We start from the raw sequence: 10,788 nt of genomic DNA, 5'->3' as shown, positions 1-10,788 counted from the left end.
GAGACAGGAATAAATCTAAACTTGCTGTAATCTATCTATCAATCTGTCTATCTATTATAGACATTGCGGGGAGGGTATTGACGACGAACTCAGGGAAAGATGGGAAGAGATTTTGTATAGAATATCGCTACTTTGTTCTTCCTTTCAGAAGTAACGATAAAAAACGAAAAAATCAGGATCGCTTCTTCTGAAAGGCTCCGAGAACACCCTCTTCAGTAAGGCCTTCAGTCTGGAAGAGAATATATCGAAGGACGGACGGCCTTCACCTGAACCTGCTGGGTGATAAACATATTGGCAGACAACATCAGCGAGTCTGAGCGCAGCCTCTGTGAAGCTAACGCCCTCCTCCCTCCTTCAGTAAGTACATCTACCAATAATGCTCCACCATTTACATAATCTTTCGCGCTATAGGTTAATGCTTTCAGGATGAAGTGTGTAACAGCGGCGGAGGAATACATGTGACCTGCGGTATTTGGTCTCCACTGTCATTATTCCTGCACTTAAAAAAAAAAGAATGTAAGTGTTGATAAAATTGCCCTCGTGTTTTTTTTTCTTTCTTTCAGATTAAACATAAGTTTCGTAAGAAAATAATTGACGTCTTGCCTTTGCAATGTAGGAAATCGCTGACGGTTATTAGGTCAGATTTCACAGAACCCAAACCATTCTGTAGCTATTACACACACACACACACACACACACACACACACACACACACACACACATTGCATGAGGAATATGGAAGAAAATACGAAATCGTTCTGTCACAACAGATCCTTCACGCCGGTGACTGTAGTGGCATTAAAAAAGAAAAGGCTGAAAAATGTCTTCATACACTTTATTATGTTGTGATCATCTCTAACCAGAGTTCAGGTTACAAATGACGCGTGTCTAGTGGTCGAGAAACAATAGTTATGCTTCAGGACCATGAAGATGACACGCTGAAGTCTCAGGGAACCACGTAGCAAAACTTCAGCCCCTCCGAGAGTTGGTAAAGCTGCTCCTCCTGGGGCAGGGTCGTCCCCACCGGTCGTACGTCTGCTGCCGGTAGTACTGAGATACGAGACGACCCCAGCGGTCATATCTCTCCCGGGAACAAGGGTCGTTTCGTCGGTAATGAGAACCGTATATTATCGGCGGGTTCTTCTGGCGGTGGCCTGACTGACGACCACTGGGCAAGCGACTGTGCAGAGTTCCCTGCGGAGAAAAGTGACCATTGAACGTCCGTGTTTCTCTAACTCAACATCGCGAGGACAAAACAACACCGAGGGGCGTCGCATCAACATGGCAACAACATCTGAGCCACTTGCTCTCTGATGTGTGCCTCCTTCTTCTGTGACGTATGTAAATGGAGATCCAATCTTATCCTAGTGTGTGAACCCTATATGTATACTAGCACCACAGTGGTTCAGCAGGCCTCGCGCAGCTGTAGGTCCCATCCCACAGACATGGGTCTGATCGTATCCCCTTACAAAGATTCACATTCGTCCACGTCAAATGTTTTCAGATCCTACTTTACAAGAGTAGGGCCACTCCCTCCACCCCTACAGGGGATTCGGCCATGTCAGTAACAGTAGATAAACAGTTGATAAAGTGTGATTACTCGAAGGAGGACAGAAAAATATCGTACCACATGTCCCGAGACGCCGTCTTGACCTCCTCTGTAGAAGAAGCTGGGAGCACCTCTGTTTGGGATGTTGGAGCCAACCTGCCTCACGGCTTGTGACACGGCGCCCAGCAACCCTGAGAGTCTGCCTCCTGCCTGACGAGAGACCCTGGGGCTCCGGGATGGATCCCCTGCCACCACTATCCCCGAAGGGAGAGAGAGAGGATATCAGCAGGGACCTCAATCATTTCTGTTTATGTTGTACGATGTGTGTGTATATATAATTTCCATTTCACTAAAATCACGCAACCTTGGTGAGTGACTTACCCGAGTTCGCAGAGGTTCGTGTGCAGTCTACAGCAACCAGCAAGAGCATCCACACCAGGCACGCTCGGCTGCTCGGGGTCATCTTCCTCACTCTGGCAACGAGGAGAAGAAGAAGGAGCCAGTAAGTTCCATGCCAACTCGCCCACTTACCAACACCTGAGATGATGCGTCGAGAGTCTTGCCCTGATGTTCGTCTGTTGACGTTTCGTCTCGGTGGCTGGACTGTCACGGTTACCTCACATCACTGTGAACTCGTTTCAGAACCAATGGCCACCAATATTTAACCTAAGTAAAGTATAATGACTCTGTATATCTTGCTTTCACATATACATCTTAAGACACGGACCCCGTGCCTGGCTTGGGGGGCGGGGCATCTTTGAAGGTGTGCCGGGATTTCACCGTGATGGGATAGCCAACCATCCCAAATCCCACCTGAAGTAAACTGGAATCTTTGTTTTTCTCTCCCACTGTAGCGGCAACAGCCAAAGCTCAAAGGATTTCAGAAACGAAGCACTGTCACTACCATCAATAAAGATACACCATACTGTACTTAAGGAACGTCTACTATCTACTGACTCCTAGTTAGACTATTGATTATACGAGTTTACGAAACTGATTAGTTAGAAAGTGAAGGTTTCCTTCTTCTCATTCTAACGAACCTGGTGAAAAGATTCATTCATTATACGACCAAAGTACCAGAGAGCCATGCTTAACGTAAGACATTTACCTGTGTGTCGTTGGGTTATAGCAGCGGTGCAGGAGATGGAAGTCCAACACGGAAGCAAGTAGCGAACGGATTCTCACCACGCACTGGCGGACCCAGACGCTCCTTCCATATGTATATATATATACCCCAGGCGGGACCCCTGTCCTCTGGCAAATCTTATTTCTTCTGGAGACGAAGACCCACGAGGATCAACGAGACTCTAAGATGCAATGTGATCGTCAGCTCTATCAACGACTAAAAACCATGCACTGCCTTCTGTGGGGGAATTCCCTTGCACCATGTTTGCAGCGCCTTCCTCAGTAATGCAGCTCATACCACAGGCGTCTCGTCTCTCGTGCTTCTCTTTTATCTATCTATCTATATATTAAGTTTTTGTGATACGTGTGAACCTACTGCCTTATACAGCATTATCAAACAAAGATTTTCCAATATCGGATCCGCTAACAAGGAGACTATAAGCTGTGGTTCGTTCGTGCTGGGACAGGAATTCGCCAAGTACAGTTTCATCATCACACAGTACGAAATTTTTTTTTTTTTCTTAAACGTACCCTGTTGATATTCATGGACCCCCATTCCCATGATCTCGTTAAGCTCCAAGGTTGCGCTACGTCTAGTAGCAGGGGAATGCTGGAGTGAGGTCTTCCATGAGACTTTACTCCCTTTCGCTAGTTTACGTAAAAAAATGTTTACATCTAAAGTTATTTTTACAGTCTCTGGCCTCTGGGGTCTGACGAAGACCCTGTTGATGCTTGACGACAAAATTAACTTTCAGATAGTCATCAAATTCAGTCAGTATTCATGATCTCAAGTCCGCGTAAGAAAAATTCATCTCTACTGATAATACTTTAATGGCCCAGTTCGAAATACAGACACGTAATACATTCAGTCATAATTCTAAAAGTGAATTAGCAATAATAGTAACGGTACACAAACATATAAAATGTCTTTAAATAAACTGGCATATCACAGTAAATACGTTCTACATATCACGGGAAAGCTTCTGTTTACCTGAGACCACAGACATCTCTTTGGTGTTCATTCGTTCATTCATAACAGCAAGTCTGTGTTAGAAACCGTTCGTATAATGCTAAGATGATTACTGCATTAGGAACTATATTCTAACATCGGACTTATACACACATTCATTCTTTGTTTATATATATATATATATATATATATATATATATATATATATATATATATATATATATATATATATATATATATATATATATATAGTGCAGGTGTGAGGCGAGGAAAATGTTTATTACATAAAGATAATGCCAGGATAATCCTAGTTTAAGGGTACAATTGATAAGGCACATATGGTATGTACCTTAGCAATTCTGTGACGTCCATATGAAAGAACTGCATCTAAATGGATCCAGTTAACAGCCACTCACAAGAAAATGTTTGGATCATATCAACTGTATAGAACTGGGAGATAACTGCTTTTGGTATCAGCATACCCACCTAACTTAAGAAACTAATTACACAAAATCTTCACCTTCTACACGTTGCCAAAGGCAACATGCTTTAACACACGCAAAGTCTCAACACTCTTCGTTAGCAAAACGTCAGTACTGACGACTCTTAATTCTGCTACTTGGGAGAGATAAGCTGGAAGTGTTGCCACTGCAACTCATACCAATGGTACTAGAGCAGAGAACAATGTTGCTGGGAAAGATGCTTGGGTATCAACGTTACAAAGTGAATTGCACCATACTCTCCTCTCTCGAGTTTTCAAACAGCCACAGATATTATAATCATCTCTAATATCCTTGCTCTTTGCTTTAGACACCCTGAGACCAGATTATAACATGACGGTCAATCCAGATTTCTGGAAGACAGGTTCACATCAAACTGTCGTGGATTCCCTCGCTCTCATACATCGAGAACACGACAGATCTGATGCCTTAGCTAATCTTCCTATTGATAGAAATGTTGCTGAACAACAACAGATTGTCGTTCAGAAATGTAAAAGTTGTAATCAGAGAAGAACGAACATGTATTTGAAGTCAGTACAAATAAGCACTAGCAGATCTACTTTTCATCATAAAATATAAGTAAAACATGAAAAAAAAATGTCATTGCTAGTTAATGCCAGGCTATAGGTACTATTGGCGTTTTTGTTTCTTTGGAGGAGTTAATGATGAGTGTAGAATGCGTGTGGACAGATATATGGACACTCACTAGAGCGCTATGCCTAAGTTTGTGAGAAAACCTAACCATTTAGACATTAAGTGTACACACACCGCGAGATATGACACAGCACCTCTTTGTTAATTACAGGATCCAGATGTGCCACTGATGTCAAATGACTGTAAGTTTACATACTGAACCAACAGTGAAATATTCAATGTTACAATCATCTGCCTCTGATGGTCGTTCTAAAAGAAATGATTTGTGACTTGTCATTTTTGCCCGTTAACATCCAGAGGACCGCCAGCACGACAGTCAACCGCTGGTAGCGGTGAGAGCAAACAGAAATCATAGTGATATGCTAGGCTGGGGACTACACTAGTCCCAGTACCCCAGTGATGAGCTAGGCTGGGGACTACACTGGTCCCAGTACCCCAGTGATGAGCTAGGCTGGGGACTACACTGGTCCCAGTACCCCAGTGATGAGCTAGGCTGGGGACTACACTGGTCCCAGTACCCCAGTGATGAGCTAGGCTGGGGACTACACTTGTCCCAGTACCCCAGTGATGAGCTAGGCTGGGACTACACTAGTCCCAGTACCCCAGTGATGAGCTAGGCTGGGGACTACACTGGTCCCAGTACCCCCAGTGATGAGCTAGGCTGGGGACTACACTTGTCCCAGTACCCCAGTGATGAGCTAGGCTGGGGACTACTACATACACTGTCCCAAAACCACAGTGATATGCTAGGCTGGGGCTACCTTCGTCCCAGTACCCTAGTGATGGGTTGAGCTGGGGACTACACTTGTTCCAGTACCCCAGTGATGAGCTAGGCTGGGGACTACACTGGTCCCAGTACCCCAGTGATGAGCTAGGCTGGGGACTACACTGGTCCCAGTACCCCAGTGATGAGCTAGGCTGGGGACTACACTTGTCCCAGTACCCCAGTGATGAGCTAGGCTGGGACTACACTAGTCCCAGTACCCCAGTGATGAGCTAGGCTGGGGACTACACTGGTCCCAGTACCCCCAGTGATGAGCTAGGCTGGGGACTACACTTGTCCCAGTACCCCAGTGATGAGCTAGGCTGGGGACTACTACATACACTGTCCCAAAACCACAGTGATATGCTAGGCTGGGGCTACCTTCGTCCCAGTACCCTAGTGATGGGTTGAGCTGGGGACTACACTTGTTCCAGTACCCCAGTGATGATGGGCTGGGCTGGGCCTACCCTAATCCCAGTACCAGAGTGATGAGCTTCGCTGGGGTTGTCCCCTGGCCATGTACCCCTGCTGCCGGGCCTGGCGCCACGGGTTGTTGCGTTGATGACGGGCTTGAACCAACGGGAAGTGACGTGGGATCCTTTGCAAGGTTGGAGGGTCGTCTGCCTCCTCCCAAAGCTCTGGCCGGAGGTCCGCGTGACGTAATGGTGGCCAGAAGGGAAAGTAGCTCGGCAAGGAGGCCTGAAACAGTGCGGGAATTTTTCAAAGTTGGTTGAGTTAGCTAGTTTCGTCATCTTCCAAGAAACCAACAAGATGATTTGCCACTAGATTATCTGATAGTAAGCAAGGCGCTGTTTACGTTTGTTCTCCATTCCAAGAACGGGCATCAAAGAAAACTGTCTTCAAGACATTTCAGGATATCTTTATATGTGAATTGTTAACAAGATATTTGGGATGAAATAATTGTAGTACGAAATTTCAGGTGATATATATATATATATATATATATATATATATATATATATATATATATATATATATATATATATATATGAAAAAATGCCAGTAAATTTTAAGTTCCAAAAGTTTTCACTTCATCGCCTTGTATTGACTATAATTACTGATAATGAATAGAACAACTGTGTACACTACAATCCTATTCTTCGTTAACACATAATCATTATCACTATACCATGGCTGGGTGACGTGCGTCGGGCCTTCCTGTGAATCTATCAGGGAAGACGACGGGGTCTTGTGTTGCAGAGGTCGTGTGGTGACGACTGGTTTGGCCGGCCTCCCTCGACGACTTGGCCTCTTCACTGCCCTCACCCTCCGCCGCCACCTCCCCTGTCTCTGCGGGTGAAACCAGATGCATGAACACCTTGCATAACACTTGGCAAGGACGCAATGCATTCTGGAGGTGATACGATGACGAGCATTTTGGGTGGTGATAAATCCTCAAGTCTATAATGTAGATGATGTAAATAATGAGAAAGGGAAGTCTTTGCTCCAATATAAGAAACTTTCATTTGCGTAAGATATTTCTGACGTGCGTATATCGTCAGTTCAGTACATAATGAGCGGCAAGAATTATCCTAGCTGGGCATACCTCATCCTGGGATTGGCATGAGTTTACCAGCTATTGCACGCCTTACAGACCTATCTATAGTGTAATACTACATCACTGTACATCTTATTGTAGTACAACATCATTGTACAGCTTGGAGAGACTTGGTTAATTTCTGTAGCTTAGGGAGATTTAGCTTATTACTACATTACCTGTAACCAAAGCTCTTTTTCCCTCTTTCTGGGAAGGTGTTGAGGCAAGCCACCTGGTGTGATCACTTGGTGTTTCCTGAGATTATGACAGTAAACTATCAAGTATTTTGAGTTCTCCCCCTTTTCTGAGGTCTTGGTTTCTAGTCACCAGTGGTAGATGTGTCTTACCATCATCGATTATGTAGCAAATATGATAACGAGACGCTGGAAATAAAGCTGTGCTCCCTCTCAAATGATCACACGAGGACGCGTGTGTAGAAATATAAGTATTTCTAAATCATTTTTATTGAAAGTAAAGGTCATAAACCTGATTTACGACACCTAATGTCCCAGGTAGATAGCTCGACCCCTTCACCCACAGTTATTTTATCTGAGGAGCTTGTAATTCTCTTGCTGGTTATATAGTGATGTACTAGGGAGTGTCGTATATCCCAAGGAACGTTTATATTTGTACTCATCAACTCTGTAGCCCATAAAAAGATGTGAGGATACCATTTGCATAACGTTAGAATGTCTGAATCACATTTCGTCTCCAACCAGCAGGTCAAAAAGCATATCAAATGGAGTTTGGGAAATATGGAATCTAATGGGAGTTTCATGAATGCTGTTAGCATGAAATGACGCCTTACCGGAGGCAGCAGAAGTGGGTATGCAGCACACCGCCAGCAGCAGCAGTAGCATCCACGGCATGCGGGTCGAGAGGGCAGCCATACGGGATGTGCAACAGATCTGGAAGCGAACAGATATCAGAGATTACACAGAGTTCATCACACGTCACAGAACTCTATACCCCTCAACACACTAACAGGGCCAGACATTTGATACAACTTTCACTCGTCTTGCTACTGCGATATGCCGATGAAGTGTCCAGGAACCTCCTCCCGTGGAGTGAATTTGATGACATTTTGTCAGGCTGGAATGAAAACGAGGATCACTCAGCAGGACTGGTTTCAGTCGGAGCGGCCCAGTGTCGGAACTGGGCTCTCAGCACAGCGCATAGAGCCCTCTCAGTGTGGCTCATTCATTAGTTCATTTATTGGTCAATAGATGGAGTTATGGTCGTCAACACAGGGAGCTATGGTGATCAAAAAGAGAGACCTATGGTAATCAACGGAGCAAGTTATGGTGGTCAACACAGGGAGTTATGGTGGTCAACATAGGGAGTTATGGTGGTCAACATAGGGAGTTATGGTGGTCAACAGTTATGGTAGTCAAAACAGAGTTATGGTGGTCAACAGTTATGGTAGTCAAAACAGAGTTATGGTGGTCAACAGTTATGGTAGTCAAAACAGAGTTATGGTGGTCAACACAGGGAGTTATGGGGGTCAACACAGGGAGCTATGTTGGTCAACACAGGGAGTTATGGTATCAAGTGGCTCTTTCACCAACTTTTCATCTTTACTGCCTCAATTCTATCGATAAACCTTTATTCATAAAGTTAATCACACGAGCGTACAGATTTTAGGTGAGGGAGCTGGACAGAATGCCAACACCCGGCACACCTTGCAGCGCGGCCCACTTATCCACAACACTGCGTCACATCTTAAGGCTGAGGGAAATGATAAATACAACTGATTTTGCATTGAAGTCTGATTGTCGGAGCAAAGTTTCCATACGACCCATCCAGCCAACACATTGTTGTCACCATAATCATTTGAAATACGTTTGTCTTGTTCCTGATTGATGAAATTCTACAGAATCTTTTTCGTCGTCCTAAAGTAAATAATCTATTTCAAAGACACAGAATAGCGTAAGGCGTCTGCCATTTTCTTTACTTTTTTCACCAAAATCAAAAAACTTACCTGACAATATTTGATTCGATTTTAAGAGTAGAAACTTGACGTATGACCAGCAAGCAATCACTTTACAACGTTGGCGTAAATCCACCGACCACTGTTCTTGAACAAGCTTGACATATATGTCCAAGGCAAGTATCGTACACAGGGGCAAGTGTTCCTTGGAGTACGTTCAACACAATGTTCTGTGCTGCCTCCGCTGAACACGACGCGCAAGTGAGTGTAGGTTAAGAGGAACACTGAGCTATGTACACCATGCTGGCTGGCCACTCGCTTACTTTCACCTTAGTCACTATTGCCCAGCATCACAGCCAGGGTTCTCCCCAGCCTTGCCATCACTTCCAGGAAAGCACAAACCGCAGGACGTCACTGACCTGCGTCCCACAGGATAACTTGTGAGGATGCGTCAAACTACAGGTTCCTCTGATACGTTCCTCAGGAGCAAGAAGAGCTATGAAAAACATGCTCTCTGCCATTAGCCGATACTAATGTATAGTACCCCTCACACACTGCCCCCAGCTCTGGGGGACCTGCTCCCTCAAGTCCTCACAGCTACACACACTCACACACACTGCCCCCCCCAGATTTAGGGGACTGCATCCCCAGCCCTTGCCCCTCACACCCCAAGCCGCCTGGACAGGTTCTTCCAGTTATGGTGACGATCTGCACGAGTTGACATACTTAACATTGTATTTGTAATGTTGATTTATCAAGTCCACATGTCACAACGAAATATCTGTAACTGTATATATATATATATATATATATATATATATATATATATATATATATATGTGTGTGTGTGTGTGTGTGTGTGTGTGTGTAAGTCAGCTTATTTGGAGTTATGAAGTGTGATCAAGGATTCATACTGCCCCAACCCTCAAACATATCTTCTGGTCCAGCCTTATTTTTGAGAAGATTGTTTTCTTGCTCTCACTTGATATATTCGAACTCTCAGTTATTCTATTACTGAAAGAGAAGTAAAGACATATCATTACCTTTTTTTCTATGTTTCTTATCTATGTCTGGATGCACGTCTCCAACTCCCCATCATCTGCTGGAAGAATTAATAGTCCATCGGTATTAAGAATGATCAGGCCAATGAGAATCTTGTAAGTCATAATAAGATCCTAGTTATCACTTTCTAGATTTTCAAGACAAATTACTATCTACAACCTTCCTCTCTTTGTAGCCCAGACTCCTTCATTCGGACACCATTCTGACTCAACGCTGTCGTACATCTTCCAACCTGTCAATATGCTACAGTAAACAGCGTCTCATATACAAAGCAGATATTTTATTAATCATATCTTCGTTCCTGATTCTCAGTAGTACTCTTATATATATGACTGTAATCTGTAAGATTAATATTCTCCCCAGGGTTGTCGTCCGATGATAAGATGTTTTGTCTTGTAATATCCCAAGATCTTTCTCGCCACCTGCTTCCTCTAAGCACCTTCCCAGTTAACCCATAGTTCCACCGAGGTCGTGCTGCTGCTGCTCTTCTATCCTCCATCCTAATAAATGACACAACATCACCCACCTATTCATCCGTGCTACCAGACCATTTCCACCCCCCCTCTCTCCCTTTTGCAATGTCTCAAAAGCTCTCGCGTCACCAGTTTCTGCTATCCGTTTGGCATCATCTGCAGACAGGTACGATACCATTTCCTTTGTTTACAGTCACATCTCTC

At 44.3% G+C, this 10,788-nt stretch overlaps 2 protein-coding genes across 4 annotated transcripts; both read right to left on the bottom strand.

The window, feature by feature from the left end:
* Nucleotides 1-820: 820 nt before the first annotated feature.
* Nucleotides 821-2,807, bottom strand: LOC139766461 (uncharacterized). Of its 3 annotated transcripts, none has more exons than XR_011716904.1 (4): nt 2,658-2,807; nt 1,931-2,022; nt 1,628-1,794; nt 821-1,194 (listed from the first exon to the last, which is right to left on the bottom strand). XR_011716904.1 is itself a non-coding variant. In XM_071695147.1 (4 exons), the coding sequence occupies exons 2-4, from the start codon at nt 2,010-2,012 to the stop codon at nt 970-972; spliced, it is 483 nt and encodes a 160-aa protein (XP_071551248.1). In that variant the 5' UTR covers nt 2,013-2,022; nt 2,658-2,806; the 3' UTR covers nt 821-969. The 3 variants fall into 3 exon arrangements, 2 of the variants coding, with proteins under 2 accessions (XP_071551248.1, XP_071551249.1); XM_071695147.1 differs by having other exon boundaries at nt 1,628-1,803; nt 2,658-2,806; XM_071695148.1 differs by having other exon boundaries at nt 1,628-1,803; nt 1,931-2,024; nt 2,661-2,766.
* A 1,072-nt stretch (nt 2,808-3,879) lies between these two features.
* On the bottom strand, nt 3,880-9,641 carry LOC139766460 (uncharacterized). Its single transcript, XM_071695146.1, has 4 exons — nt 9,101-9,641; nt 7,928-8,027; nt 6,712-6,872; nt 3,880-6,260 (listed from the first exon to the last, which is right to left on the bottom strand). Exons 2-4 carry the CDS (start codon nt 8,007-8,009, stop codon nt 6,030-6,032), a joined length of 474 nt encoding a protein of 157 aa, XP_071551247.1. The 5' UTR covers nt 8,010-8,027; nt 9,101-9,641; the 3' UTR covers nt 3,880-6,029.
* Between the last annotated feature and the right edge of the window lie 1,147 nt (nt 9,642-10,788).

Source organism: Panulirus ornatus, chromosome 57 (genome assembly GCF_036320965.1).
Source record: "Panulirus ornatus isolate Po-2019 chromosome 57, ASM3632096v1, whole genome shotgun sequence".
In the NCBI taxonomy this organism is placed as follows: domain Eukaryota; kingdom Metazoa; phylum Arthropoda; class Malacostraca; order Decapoda; family Palinuridae; genus Panulirus; species Panulirus ornatus.
This window is presented reverse-complemented; position numbering and strand designations above follow the sequence as displayed.